Source organism: Microtus ochrogaster, chromosome 8, assembly GCF_000317375.1.
Source record: "Microtus ochrogaster isolate Prairie Vole_2 chromosome 8, MicOch1.0, whole genome shotgun sequence".
NCBI classification, from domain to species: domain Eukaryota; kingdom Metazoa; phylum Chordata; class Mammalia; order Rodentia; family Cricetidae; genus Microtus; species Microtus ochrogaster.
In genome coordinates this window covers 10,558,422-10,573,256 of record NC_022015.1, presented here as the reverse complement: position 1 = coordinate 10,573,256, position 14,835 = coordinate 10,558,422, and the positions used below count along the sequence as shown (strand labels likewise).

Sequence of the window (14,835 nt, the reverse complement as noted above, 5' to 3'; positions counted from 1 at the left end):
TTTCCGCTCTGAAGATCCTGGGTGCCGTCATCCGCCATGATTGTAATGGGCAACTTCCTGCGGGTTCGCGTCCTCAGCGTTTGTGAAGCGCAGTTCCCGCGTAAACTCGATGTCCGTCATCCGACTTGATTTGTTTTGGTGTTTTATTTTGTTAATGGGGAATCCACTTGCCTCTGCCTCTCCAATGCTGGGATTAAAGGCTTGCATCACCACGCCTGACTTAAATCATGTTTATGTGTGCGTAGATGTGTCACGGTGCACTTTGGAGGACAGGGTTTAACAGTCAGGATTTGGTCCTTCTTCCGCTCTAACTCGTCATCTGGCTTGCCCATCACCCTCGGAACTGCCACTTCTGCTGGTTGCTTGGCCCACCTGCGCCCCCTTGTGACAGATTAGTGTGTATACATCCATCCCTGTGAGGGTCAGATAAATTCTGAAGCAATTGGGTTTGGCTTGGGTTCTCTCCGTGCTTCGTGAGGGTGAGACACTTTGGGAATTCTTTCCCCACTGCTAGCAACATGCATCCGAATATAAGCAATCTTGACCACAGAACTTTGGCTCTCCTGTTTTGTGCTTCCTTTTTTTTTTTAATGGGTGAAATACAAAATTGTAGTAACCGTATTTAACACACTTTGCACAGTCCTTTCTTTTTTTCCGTTTATTTATTTATTAAAGATTTCTGTCTCTTCCCCGCCACCGCCTCCCATTTCCCTCCCCATCCCCCAATCAAGTTCCCCTCCCTTGTCAGCCCATAGAGCTATCAGGGTTCCCTGCCCTGTGGGAAGTCCAAGGACCACCCACCTCCATCCAGGTCTAGTAAGGTGAGCATCCAAACTGCCTAGGATCCCACAAAGCCAGTACGTGCAGTAGGATCAAAAACCCATTGCCATTGTTCTTGAGTTCTCAGTAGTCCTCATTGTCCGCTATGTTCAGCAAGTCCGGTTTTATCCCAGGTTTTTTCAAACCCAGGCCAGCTGGCCTTGGTGAGTTCCCAATAGAACATCCCCATTGTCTCAGTGTTTGGGTGCACCCCTCACGGTCCTGAGTTCCTTGCTCGTGCTCTCTCTCCTTCTGCTCCTGATTTGGACCTTGAGATTTCTGTCCAGTGCTCCAGAGTGGGTCTCTGTCTCTGTCCCCTTTTATCGCCTGATGAAAGTTAATATTCAAGAGGATGCCTATATGTTTTTCTTTGGGTTCTCCTTCTTATTTAGCTTCTCCAGGATCACTAATTATAGGCTCAATGTCCTTTGTTTATGGCTAGAAACCAAATATGAGTGAGTACATCCCATGTTCCTCTTTTTGGGTCTGGCTTACCTCACTCAGGATAGTGTTTTCTATTTCCATCCATTTGTAAGCAAAATTCAAGAAGTCCTTGTTTTTCACTGCTGAGTAGTACTCTAATATGTATACATTCCATACTTTCTTCATCCATTCTTCCATTGAAGGGCATCTAGGTTGTTTCCAGGTTCTGGCTATTACAAACAATGCTGCTATGAACATAGTAGAGCATATACTTTTGTTGTATGATAAGGCCTCTCTTGGGTATATTCCCAAGAGTGGTATTGCTGGGTCCAGGGGTAGGTTGATCCCGAATTTCCTGAGAAACCGCCACACTGCTTTCCAAAGTGGTTGCATGAGTTTGCATTCCCACCAGCAATGGATGAGTGTACCCCTTTCTCCACACCCTCTCCAGCAAAGGCTATCATTGGTGTTTTTGATTTTAGCCATTCTGACAGGTGTAAGATGGTATCTTAAAGTTGTCTTGATTTGCATTTCTCTGATCGCTAAGGAAGTTGAGCATGACCTTAAGTGTCTTTTGGCCATTTGAACTTCTGTTGAGAATTCTCTGTTCAGCTCAGTGCCCCATTTTATAATTGGGTTGATTAAATTTTTACGGTCTAGTTTCTTGAGTTCTTTATATATTTTGGAGATCAGACCTTTGTCAGTTGCGGGGTTGGTGAAGATCTTCTCCCAGTCAGTGGGTTGCCTTTTTGTCTTAGTGACAGTGTCCTTTGCTTTACAGAAGCTTCTCAGTCTCAGGAGGTCCCATTTATTCAATGAGGCCCTTAATGTCTGCACAGTCCTTTCTTAATAGAAACCTCGGGAGTATCTATCATTAATCACTTGTTTTTGGAAAACTAGAGGTGAAAGCTAGTGAGTGCTGGGATTCTCAGCTAACTCTAACTCAGATAAGAATGGGTTTATACTTGAGAAATTACCAGACAGCGTCTACTCCTCCCTACCTTCCCGGTTTCTACTTCAGGTGCAGCTCCTGAAGGAAAGAGGCCTGAACACCGTTTTATGAGCCCTAGAAAAGACGATTGAATGTACTTCAACTGGGCCTGAGTTTTGCAGAGTCCCAGTTTCTTTTTCTGTGAAATTGAGGTAACTGCGATGGTAAGGTGAAAGGCGGTTGTCATAAAATCCCTGTCTCAGAGCCTGTCTCAGGAAACCACCTGGCTAAGATTCCATTTCTTAATTTCTATGTATGGGTGTTTTTCCTGCATGTATGGCTCTGTGCCACATGGACCTGGTGTTTATGGAGGCCAGAGGAGGATACAGGATCGTCTGGGACTGGAGTTGGACAACTGTGAGGCCACCACTGGGTGTTGGGAATCAAACGGAGTCCTCTGGAAGATCAATGCATCTCTCCAGTCCTAAGCTTCTTAACTGATATGTGACAGGTCTGACCCAATCCTACCCTTGTTACAGAGCGATCAAAGAATGCACTGCATTCTATGCCAAGGTCTTTGTTTTTCAAATTTTGGAACTTGATGTGGCATGGTGTATGGGAGTGGAGCCTGGGGCTTAGTGCATGCTAGGTATGCCAGCGGGTCTTATGTCAACTTGACATAGAGTTATCTGAAAGGTGGGAACCTTTATTGAGAAAATGCCCAAATCCATCTGTAAGGCATTTTCTTAATTAGTGATTAATGGGAAAGGGCCTAGTTCACTGTGGGTGGTGCCATCCCTGGGCTGATGGTCTTGGGTTCAATAAGAAATCCGGCTGAGCAAACCACGGGGCACACACCAGCAAGCAGCACGCCTCCGTGGCCTCTGCTCCAGCTCTTGTTCTATTTGAGCTCCTGCCCTGTCTTCTTTGGAGGATGATCAGTGATACTGAAATGTAAGCCAAATAAAGCCCTTCCTCCCCAACATTCTCTTGGGTGATAGTGTTTCCTTGAAGCTATAGTAACCCTGAGACACTAGACAAGTGCTCTGCCACCACCAGCAGCACTGCTAATTTTCAGAACTGTTGCTTTTCATCGGGGTTGAGCATGGGACAGTAACCTCTAATGGAACAGTCCCTCCATTCTTATCATTTGGTCCATTGCGGCCTCAGTGATTTCCAGGCATTTCCGACACTGTGAGAACGTGAAGCCAGCGTGAGCTGGAGTGACAGGGGTGTGCTGAACCCTGCAGATGACCAAATACAGCATCTCAGCGAGAGCTGACAACCACTTATCGGGGTAACATTAGAGCTCTCAAGGTGAAGGGTAAAGGCATCACTGAGATTCCCTCCCTCGTGTCTCTCCATTGCTCTTGGCAGGTGTCTAGCTCCTAAGAAGCAAAGACATTATTCAAATGTAGCAGCAGGACAGGCATGCCTATCACGGGGCATAAGTTGTAAATCCTATCATCTCAGATGCTGTTCTGGTCACATAGTCCTCAGTATTTAGTCCCCAGATGTCCTCCCTTGGTTAAAAATAAAAAGATCAAACAAGATTTTGTTTAGGATGAAAGTTTATTTTGCCTTTTACCTAGAAGCAAGACTAGTGAAAAATGAAAGTATAAAAATAAATACAATTTACATGAACAGACATTCCAGTCAAAGTAAAAATAACAATAAAGATAACGCATATAAATAAAACTTCAAAAGCACAAAACAGTGCCTGGCACTTTTCTGAGAGAAAATTCTGAACATTCAAATGTAAAACACACAAAACTTTCATCTTGAAATTTAAAAACACACCAGTTTCTCATCTTTAATCTAAAAGTAGTTGTAGCTTTCCTAAACAGTTTTCTTTAACTAATTCATAGTAATACACACAAACGTAGCTCCTCTTCTTATAGAAGAGCCCACAATGATACGATTAAGTGTCCTGAGTGTTTCAAACAATGAAGCAGTTTATCACATTTGAAAGATAACTTGGTGTACCTTCCTACAGGTAAAAAAGCTAAAATGTAGACTTTTTTGGGTTGTTTTTCAAGACAGGGTTTGTCTGTGTAGCCCTGGATATCCAAGAACTTGCTATGTAGACCAAGCTGGCCTCAAATTCAGAGACCGGCCTGCCTCTGCCTCCCGACTGCTGGAATTAAAGGCATGTACCACCAATGCCTCGCAGGAACCTGGACTTTTTTTTTTTTTTGACTGTTTTCTTTTTCTATTCAATGAATGGTAAGTCTCAATAAAAAAAAAAAAAGTTTACACCCAGAGTGGGTTATTATTTTGTAACTATTGCTGGGTATAAAACTCAAATCTCAGATGGAAGAAAATCAGAAAAACAATCTTTCTCTCCATATTCCTAAAAGGTTAAGAATATATACAGGCTGCATCTTCAAAATACGACTATCTTTAAAATTCAAGTTATAAGGATCAGATATACACAGTCCCAATGTCATATAAGAAGCACAAAGCCCTTTTTAGAATTATATGAAAAGTAGCATTCTCCTTCATAAAATCATATTTTCTTGGTACACTGTTGGTTGATGCATTTAATGAATATGTTAGTCATGAAAGCCATACATCTCAGTGCCTTTATTGCGGATTTTAAACTAGACAGTATTACTATGCTATCCACTGGGTTTCTTACTAAATAGCCCTTTATTCTCTCCTAAGTGAAGCATGCTGGAAAAAGAGTAGGAAGAAATAAGCCATACAGACGAAACAGAACTAACGCATGCACTCTGCTCTCCTGTCTTCACAGTGCACTCCCAGGTGCTACATTCATGAAGACTGTGCTCTCTTCTCTAAACTTGCCACTTCCCAAGAAGGAGCTTATAAACTAGTCTACCTGTAGCTAATAGTAACATACATGAAACCTGACATTTCTGTAAGACGACTAGTTGTCCACAGGAATGTCCTTTACCCAAAACCATGACCCGCCCTCCAGCCACTTCTTACTTAGGATTCAGTGTGGCAAGTGTTTCATCCTACGTAGCTATACTGCAAGTCAAAGGATATGGAATTGTGGGCATTTAAAATTAGAAAAACATATACTTCTGCAATAATTTCTTTTTGAACAGAACAGTATCTAATTTGTTTATCAAATTCAGCAATCAGTATATAGTCATGAATGAAATTTAGGTTTTAGGGATAATTTACAATTGGTGGTATCTTTTTAATACTCTGTAAAAATAAGTCCAAATTTCTTATGTTTTTTTTATAAAAATGGGTGACTGTAGACCTCTGGGCACATACATTATGCTGAGCTAATCATCTTCACCCAGACTACATCAATAGGAAAATGAGGAAGGAATTCTCCAAACTGACAAGATTATACATACAAATGTTCAGCCCTTGCTGTCTCTTTGCCTGTATAAACAGAGGCCAGGGCTAAGCTAAAAGTCCTGGCCAGGGAATGGAATGTGGGAACAGCACGCTCTCCTCCCCTGCTTCATCCCAGTGAATGCTGTCTTCTTAAATTGTCGCAACATTTGGCCGCTTTCTTTGGATTTTTCCTGCATATGCTCCTAAAAATAGGGCAAAATTAACGTTATTTCTCAAGGTTAGACGTTTTCTATAATATAACTTAGTTAGTTACCAGGCATGAGGCTAAGCAATATATGCTGTTAAGCTTAATTCTGAGTAGAAACTGTTACTCTCGTTTTAAGGACAATAGAGCATCAGCAATCCGCTGCCTCAGCTAACACTAGAATGGGAACTGAGAACTCAGCTGGCCTGTTGCCTCCTTTCCTGTGTTGTTTCACCAGTTCCTACTCGGCTTTGGTCAGTGGTTTCCAGATCACTGCGTATCTGCTCTCACACATACAATGCCAACATCGGCTTTAACCGTAGGTTCAGAGATGTAGAAACTGTAATCATTTCAGATGCTGTGCAGCGCCCTTAGACGCTTGAAAATCCAACCTCAGCCTAAGAGGGTAATATCTGGCCACAACAGAAAATGTGTGTCTCGAGATGGCTGTGGTAGCTACAATCCTTGGTGGACGAGGCTGTGGCAGGAAGATCGTAAATTCAAAGCCAACCTGGACTGTATAGTAAGGACTCTTCATATAAAAACAAGAGTTTTCTATAAATTGATTATTAACAAAGGACTTAATGCTCGTGTAGAGCAAATCGAAGTATTATTTAAAACATAAACCAAGACATTCGAAATCTGCCAGGGCAAAATAATTCTTTCAAGAGCAGTATTAAATTCATAATTAGCACTTTAGTCAGTATGTCAAATTCTGAATTTATATAAAATTTATGAAGATGAAATTGAGACGTCTGTACTTTCATTGTCTATACATTCATATAAATAAAATTTTAGAAAAACAAGGCAGTTTTACTTGTTTAAAAACAAAAATTGTATGTGTTGATCACATTTCTATTACTAACTGCACTGCAATGCAATTAAACTTCAATAGCTATAAAAACTGAGCTTTGGTACACATTATTAACTACAGCAACTGCCTGCTCATCCTTTAGAGTGTCAATTACCCGGTGGAAAGCGCACTTGTTTCCTTGATTATAGACTCACAAGTGACAAGCCATGGAGATGGAATGCATGGGAACAAACATGCACAGTGGTCACTGTGGCAAACCGATGCTACGGGGCCAGACAGAGTCCACTCCTCAATGATTTTCCAGCCACCCGGGAGTTACCAGTCTAGAACCCTACTATAAGAAGAACTGAAAACATCCTAACATTTTACATCACGGCACAAGCAACAGAGCTGCTGCTTGGGCTGAGCTCTTCCAGAGGCAGCTGACTGACCGCCTCTAAAGCAAGTGGGCTCTCCCACCAGGTAACCTTCAAACAACTCCAGTGACTATCACTTCAAGAGAGATCTTGTAAAGTACCCGAGATACATATGGCATTATGAATTCTGTCCAGGGCATTTGTGCAGAAGGTCTGCAATCATCTCAAGCTCCTGACAGCTTGTTCCCTCCTGGAACCTACATGAACAACAGGTGGTAACATGAAAGACTGAAGTGACAGCAACAACATCGCTTGGTATATTATTGCTTCTTCTCATCTCACTTGGAAGAAACGACTCACTAATATAGCCAGAAATCTTGCCTACTTGTCATTAGTGGGGACATTAGAATGGATTCAAGCTTTCCTCCACTGCTCGGAGATTAATACGGCTATCTGTGAGTATCAGAAAGCAGCAGCAAACACATAGCATTGCAAAGTGTTTTTAATGGGTTGCATAATCCTGAATATAATCAAAATGTCTTAACCAAAACACCAACAAATATTAAAACATTTGGTAAGAGTTTTGGATCAGCTCAAGACTGAATCTGTCTTTTTTGCCAACATAAACTGAACTTTAGAACAGGTTTTAGTTTCCCCCTTGATGATGAGGAACAGGAGATTTGGCTCAGGCTTCCTACAGAGGGAAAGCTTGGGACCCCCTCCACACACCTGGCATATTCACTGTGGAGCTTGTGGTCGTGTGCAGACTCAGAAATCCTGGCCGACACACTGACCGTTGGGTTGAGCAGACCCACACCAGACATGAGATGATCATTTTTATTCATCTATAAAAGGGTTCTGGGTAAACTTGGATAATTCTACAAAACTTCCCAAATTAAAAAACAGTATTTTCCACAAAATTACTAGTCATTAAGACAGGCAGCCTAGGTCATAGGATTTCCTGGCTGCCACAAAATACTAAGACAGCAATAGGAATGTCCACGAATATGCCAACATTCTGGTGGCAAGGAAGACTGCAATGCGTGTCCCACTGGGAAGCCTGAGTCATGGGGCAGATTGTGCATGCCCCTGGTTGAACGGGCTCTTGGATTCATTGCTACACACCTGACACAGGCGCTCTGTTAGGCACTCTGCTCTGTGAAGGCTTCTGTCTATTTTGCACAACCCCCTTCACTGATGTCTTAGGGGTTCTAATTGAATATAAAAAGGTTAATGAGTCACTTGCATGAAGGTCTGAACTTCAGAGAAAACAAGAAGACAGCATCAACTACTCAAAGCATAAGTAAGCTTGAGAGGAACTGAAGGCCATGCATGCAGCACTAGGAGAGCTGCACCTGTGTTTCCCAGGAGACCAGACTCCTGCTTCCCACTTGGTTGGAGAATCATTGGGCAAGGCTACCCTTAATTGATGACTAAGCTTAACATTGAAACATATAATGAGTAATATGATATGAGATGAGAAGTAAAAGCATGCCAACATCAGATGATAACTAAGACACGTTATACAGTCATGAAACAAGAAGGCAGTCTACACACAAATCAGGTCTTGGTGCTATGCACTATAACACATACAGTGGGAGATCTCATATTGAAGAGAACAGTATAATTATTTTTCCGTCTCAAAACTGATCTTGGCATTCTTACCCTTGTCTACTAAGTAGCCTATGAACAGGTGCATTCTGTCCTTGGTTTGGCTGAAGGACTCTGTTGACAAATCAAATGCAAAATTAATTCCAAAAGACAAATTCCATTTTCCCCACTTTCTTTCAATGGGTGGAAGGTGACAAAGTAAGGTTAGAAGAAAACTACGCAGCAGCATGGGCAGTGTATCACAAGGCAGCTAACTGACTAAAGCATGTTATAGGGATTCACATCTCATTCACTATGAGCTCAGACCTCAGGTTCTCATCAGGCAAGCGATGTCCAACACATGCAACCCCTAAGCTTTTAGAGAATTTCCTAGAGAATTTTCTGACATGCCGTACACAAGCCAACCTCTCATTTTCCAGGAGGGGAACGAGGTGTGTGCACTAAGTCAATGTCCTAAGGGTCTTAAATAAGTACCGAAGATTCCCATTAGTCTGCAATTTCTTCTAGGCGTGTCCTATCAATAGTGCCAGGAACCTCTGCTCTGACCACATGTGGCCAGGAATAGGAGCAGAAACTAATGAGTCCTGGGCCTCAGCTCCTACAGCTCAGCAGCAGAGTCCTACTGATGGGAGCAAGGTTTTAAAAAAAGCAAGCTTTGACTATAAAAAATTTTCTTTAAAAATACAAAACCAAAACCAAAAGCCTCTGGCGGAGAGAAAGTGATTTTTCTCACCTTGTTTCTGAGGGGCTTTGCTTCAGCAGGAACTTCTTATTGGGCATTCCCATTTCAGCAACTCTGGCACCATATAAAAATAAAGACAATGTATTTGAGAAGGGAGGAAACAGACGTATAAATGACAGGTGGGCACTGGGAAGTGAGGGGCCTGCGGAAGGCCTATGCTAAGCGTATTAAAAATTAACTTCAAAAAAAAAGGTTTTAGAAGCTGGAGAGATAGTTCAGATGTTAAGAGCACGCCGGCTACTCTTCCAGAAGACGTGCCTTAGGTTCCCAGCAACCACATGGCAAATAACAACTGTCTGTAACTTTGATTCCAGAGGAGCCAATGCCCTCTTCTGGCCTCTGTGGACACCAAATACACATATGATAAACATACACACATGCTGGCTAAACACTCATACACATAAAGCAAAAATTTTTTTTAAGTTTTTAAATGATAGTTTCTGGAATATACTTCTTGAGCTTTTGTTCCAGAATTATCAGAAGGAATATATTTAAATGGTGAAAAAGCTAAATATTAAATATAAGGACTAACTATTGAGATTGTTTGACTGGCTATCAGTCATATAAGCTGGATGTTGATAAATAATTTATACTTTATTAGAAGATAAATCTACTTTTTTACCACTAATTTTAATGAATCTCTATATCAAAAGGGAGATTTCTGCCCAGCATGGTGGCAGACACCTTTAATCCCAATTTAGGCTACATTGTATATTTCAGGCCAGCCAAGGCTACACAGTTAAGAGCTTGTTAAAAAATGAAAGAAGGAGGGAGGTCAGGAGAGCTGGCTCCTCCATTCACCTGGGGGAATGAGAGGAGGTGCCCAGACTGACCACCCAGGGCCTTAAGTTGACACACCCTAACACCTATCCCATCCATGACCTGCAGGAGCACGTGAAGGGGCCAGTCCTGCGGAACCATAGCTACAAGATTTCCAGGACAGGGGCCACAGCAGAATATCAGAGAGGACTCTTAGTGAGGGTGTGCCAGGAGCCAGAGGCTTTAAACTAGACTAAGAAGGGGGCTGGAGAAATGGCTCAGCAGTTAAGAGCACTGGCTGCTCTTCTAGAGGACTCGGGTTCAATTCCCAGCACCCACATGGCAGCTCACAACTGTTTGAAAATCCAGTTCCAGGGGATCTGACACCTTCACACCAATGCACATAAAATAAAGATAAATAAATCATAAAAAATAAAGCAGTTAAAAAAAAAAACTAGATTAACGACTCATTGCAATGAACATTTACATGTAAAGCTGTTGGGGTAAAAGGGTCCACTGCGTGACACATCACAGCTCCCAAGCACAATTCCCAAGGCCACAAAGGAAGAATGAATTGCTACCAGTCGGGCGGAACTAGACACTGTCGTGACTGTTATGAGAGAAGGCTGTGACTGACAGAGGGGCAGAGAGTCAGTGAGATTTTGTTTTTTCTTTTTAATTTTCTATTTTCTTTTGGTGGGGAGTTTACAAGAATGGAGGGCAGATATGGAAGGAGTGGGAAATGAATGGGATTGGGGTGCATGATATGAAATTCCCAAAGAATCAATTTTTTTAAAAAAAAATATTTATTTATTATGTATACAATATTCTGTCTGTGTGTATGGCCAGAAGAGGGCACCAGACTTCATTACAGATGGTTGTGAGCCACCATGTGGCTGCCAGAAATTGAACTCAGGACCTTTAGAAGGGCAGGCAATGCTCTTAACCACTGAGCCATCTCTCCAGCCCCCAAAGAATCAATTTTTTAAAATTACATTTTAAGAAGAGAAGGATTTCTATCAGCTCAGCTGCAGAAAAGCAAATTGATATTTCTAATTAATTTTTTTTACTTTATGTATACGAGTATTTTGGCTGCACACATGTTACACGTGCATCAGTTCTTGTGGAGACTATGTGGGTGCTGGGAACAAGACCCTGGTCTTCTGCAAGAGCAGCCAGTGCTCTACCCCACTGAGCCGGCTCTCCAGCCCCTTTTCATTTCTTACTGGAACATAAACAGAGCAGCTGATCACTAAAGCTAACCGGCTGATGAGACAGTGACACCAGAACTTACTTCATGAACTTCTTCCTGTCAAGAGACTTCTGTGTTGCAGCTGAAAGCGCCACCCGCGGACTTCTCATTTTACCCTTCAAGTACAAAAGAAACATCAGGCTGATTAGTACCAACAGCACTGTGTTAAAATAGAAGACGATCTCAGGTCAGCTAACTTTTGTTTAAGACAGGGTCTCTTTATGTAGCCCTGGCTGACCTGAAGCTCACTGTGTCAACCAGGCTGGCCTCAAACTCACAGAGATTTGCCTGCCTTTGCTTCCTGAGTGCTGGGATTAAAGGTGTGCACCCCGCAGCCAGCCACTTAACAAAATGTTTAAGTAATCTCATTTTAAATGCTTAAAATTTCTACTTTTATTTCTACTTTTGTGTGTGTTTGCCAGACAGCACTCTTTGTTGTTGTTGTTGTTGTTTTATTTTGTTTTTGTGGGTTTGCTTGTTTGGTTGGTTGGTTTTGATTTTTGGAGACAGGGTTTCTCTGTATAGGTCTGGCTGTCCTGGAACTCATTCTGTAGACCAGGCTGGCTTTGAATGCAGCCAGCCCTCTTGGTATGCAGAGTTTTGAATTATTTTGGAATCACTTCTCAGATTTCAAAAATGACAAAATTAATATGAACGTGCTAAGGACACTCATTCTGGAGCAGCTGACAGTTTGTTTGAGTTACCAGAACAAAACAGTCAAGGTCTTAGCCCTCAAGTCCAATCCCAATGCAGCACAGGATTCTGTTAGTGTGTGGTTCATGTGGAGCTCACTACAGAGCTCAGTGGTGCTGGGAATCCTGGGGATCATCTGGCTTCAGAACTATCAGGAATGACATGGAGCCTCCATTACCTGAGCTCAGAAAAGCTCCTCCCTCAGAAAGCCACACGGCACACATACCATCTGCCGGAGCAGTTTCTCTTTGCGGGCTTCTCGATCATGATGGAGGATTGACATTCTCTCAGCTGCATCCATTACAAAGAAGATGTCATGAATACCATACAGGGCAGCTCGCAACTAGGTGTGAAAGAAGAAAATCGTGTCTGCATGTAAAAGGTGAGGCTCCAATTTAGTAATACGATGTATACTGTGTACACATCTTACTTTAGAACAAGAGTATAGGAGTTTTCACTGAAACCTGTTTCCCCTGCTTAAATGAAGAGAGAAACACATTTCTACCCTGGATCTCCAGTTAGGAGCTGACCAGCTCCCTGGGAACCTTTCAGGACAGCAGCATCTACCTGAGCTAACACTCGTTCCTGAAGGGAAGCATCTTGGGCTGAGACAACACCTCTCTTCAGTGGGGCTTCTGACTGAAAGCTTCGTATGAACTCCATAGTATCCTGAAAGAAAGAGATGCTCCTTCAAAAGCAGTTTTCTAGGAAGATTTATAATCACTTTATAAATCAGTTTTATAAACTTTTTAATAAAAGTTTCCTTTGATTTTCTTTCTCCATCAAAAATTACTAAGAGCACAAAACTGTCATTGATGACATAGCAAGCAGTCCCTACACCCCCACCTATTTCCCCGCCTCCTGATGCAGTGGTTTTTTTCAAGCTTCTCAAAAGCCTCCTCCTGCCCAGAATGGCAGAGAGACTGTAAACAAGGAGCTATGCTGTTGAGGCAGGCTTCTGCATCCTCTTCGGGGAAAGCTACCTGACTTAGCCAGATGGCTCTGAATTAGCAGTCACTTGAACACCCATCATTAATTCACCACAGGTGTCCAGGGACCTAAACAGCCTATCTGTGACAGCATTTGTATGTTACGGTGAATGCCAGATTTGGAGAATCTAAAAATTCTGGGTTTGTTTGTTCATTTGTTTTTCAAGACAGGGTTTCCCTGTAGCTTTGGATCCTGTCCTGTGGAACTCACAGAGATCCACCTGCCTCTGCCTCCTGAATGCTGGGATTAAAGGCACTTGCAGCCACCACCGCCCACCTGAGAATTTAAAAATTCTAATGCTGATAAAGAGGAAGGCGAGGCAATGACCTTGACCATACTACTGAATTTAGATTTGTACCTAGTGGTAAATCGGCCTGGAGGCAATACTCATTGCAATACCAGATGCTGAAGATAAAGAAGATAACCAACAAGGAGGAATATAAAAAGGAAGCCTATGAAGAAGCACACAAACACAGCTGTCCACCAAGGGTGACTTACTATTTAGCAAAAAGCCAAGCAGAGGCACGCTGTCTCGGCTGTGAGCAGCACAGCTGGGTCTGGACAGAAGACGCACTGTGAGGTTTGGGGTGGGATGGGGCAGATAAACAACAATTGCCGGGCAGCATGCATGCCAGTGACAAGTGACACGTCCTATGCTGCTTTAAGACTGCTCTGGTTAGGGTGGTGACATACATCTGTGATCCAACACATGAGAGGCTGAAGCAGCAGGACTTCCATGAGTTTGAGGCCAGCTTGGACTAGAGTGAGAGCCTGTCTCTAAAAATAAGTAAATCCTTTGTAGAAGAGAACCAAGGATGCTCACTCAGGAGTGGAAGATTAAAGGCCTTTTCTAACACTCGTCCACACCAGCTCCTTCTTGAGAGGCATCAAGTCATCATTAACAGAAGAAATGATGACCCTTATTCACAAAGGTGACTCAACCACAGGTATCTGTAGTTTATCACACAAAAATGCTTTCTGCCCCCAGGTCCCCTCTGGACAGGCCTACCAGCCCTGTCTTGTATTCTGTGTACCAGAGGCTGGTGGTGAACTGCAAAGGACCCTAAGAGGTGGAGAGAAAGGATGGGAATGAGACAGGGAAGAGCAAAGAAATGCCTGCTGAAGGCCTAAGGATGCCCTCAGTTCTAAAAGGCCCCAAACCTCAGGGGGTCCCCATCTCTACTATCCTCCATAGGGATGCGACAGAAGTCTTCTTCTAATCCAGGGCACAGATTATTTAACTCTGGCATCTCCTCTTGGCACATGCTCTGCTTCTAGCACCGTGCTCCCCTTGTCAGGTTCAGCCTGCCCTGCTGTGGTCTCTTGGAGGGAGGCTTTCATTTCCCACCTCTCAGACTAGTTTTCCGTAACAGAACAAGTGAAACTGGGAGAAAGTTCTCAAAGCATTTGAGATGATCAAGATTGTTTTATCTTTTTACTAGCTTAACACTTAAACCTAGGTCTTCTACACTAATATGCTCTTGTTCTTTCTTTAAAAACATTTAATTTTATATGTATGAATGTTTTGCCTTCATGTGCACATGTGTGCAATGCCCATGATGCCCAGAAGAGAGCATCAGAACCCCTCTGAAATGGGAGTTACAGATAGCTGTAAGCAAGTGTGTGGAAGCTAGGAACTGAACCCCAGTCCTCTGGAGGAACAACCAGTGCTCTTATCTGATGAGCCATCTTTCTATCCTCATTAAAAAATAAATAACAGATAGATGATAGATGATAGATGATAGATAGATAGATAGATAGATAGATAGATAGATAGATAGATAGATAGAAGATAGATAGGGGCTGGGCAGTGGTGGTACATGCCTTTAATGGAGGCAGAGGCAGGGGGATGTCTAAAAGTGAGTTCCAGAACAGCCATGGCTACATAGGGAAATCCTGTTTCAAAAACAAACAAATAAAAA

General features: G+C 42.6%; 1 protein-coding gene across 4 annotated transcripts in view; it reads right to left on the bottom strand.

The window, feature by feature from the left end:
- Positions 1-3,727: 3,727 nt before the first annotated feature.
- Positions 3,728-14,835, bottom strand: part of Ccp110 (centriolar coiled-coil protein 110) — a 25,486-nt gene continuing 14,378 nt past the window's right edge. For 2 of the 4 annotated variants that reach the window (XM_005351056.3, XM_026781310.1), the window contains 7 exons: positions 12,491-12,592; positions 12,150-12,266; positions 11,273-11,346; positions 9,211-9,273; positions 8,532-8,591; positions 7,992-8,077; positions 5,642-5,694 (listed from right to left, as the gene is read on the bottom strand). In XM_005351056.3, the coding sequence (XP_005351113.1) occupies positions 5,642-5,694; positions 7,992-8,077; positions 8,532-8,591; positions 9,211-9,273; positions 11,273-11,346; positions 12,150-12,266; positions 12,491-12,592 (555 nt within the window). Of the gene's footprint in view, positions 5,695-7,991; positions 8,078-8,531; positions 8,592-9,210; positions 9,274-11,272; positions 11,347-12,149; positions 12,267-12,490; positions 12,593-14,835 lie in introns of all 4 variants that reach the window. The other 2 variants (XM_013347696.1, XM_026781311.1) reach the window with 2 other exon arrangements.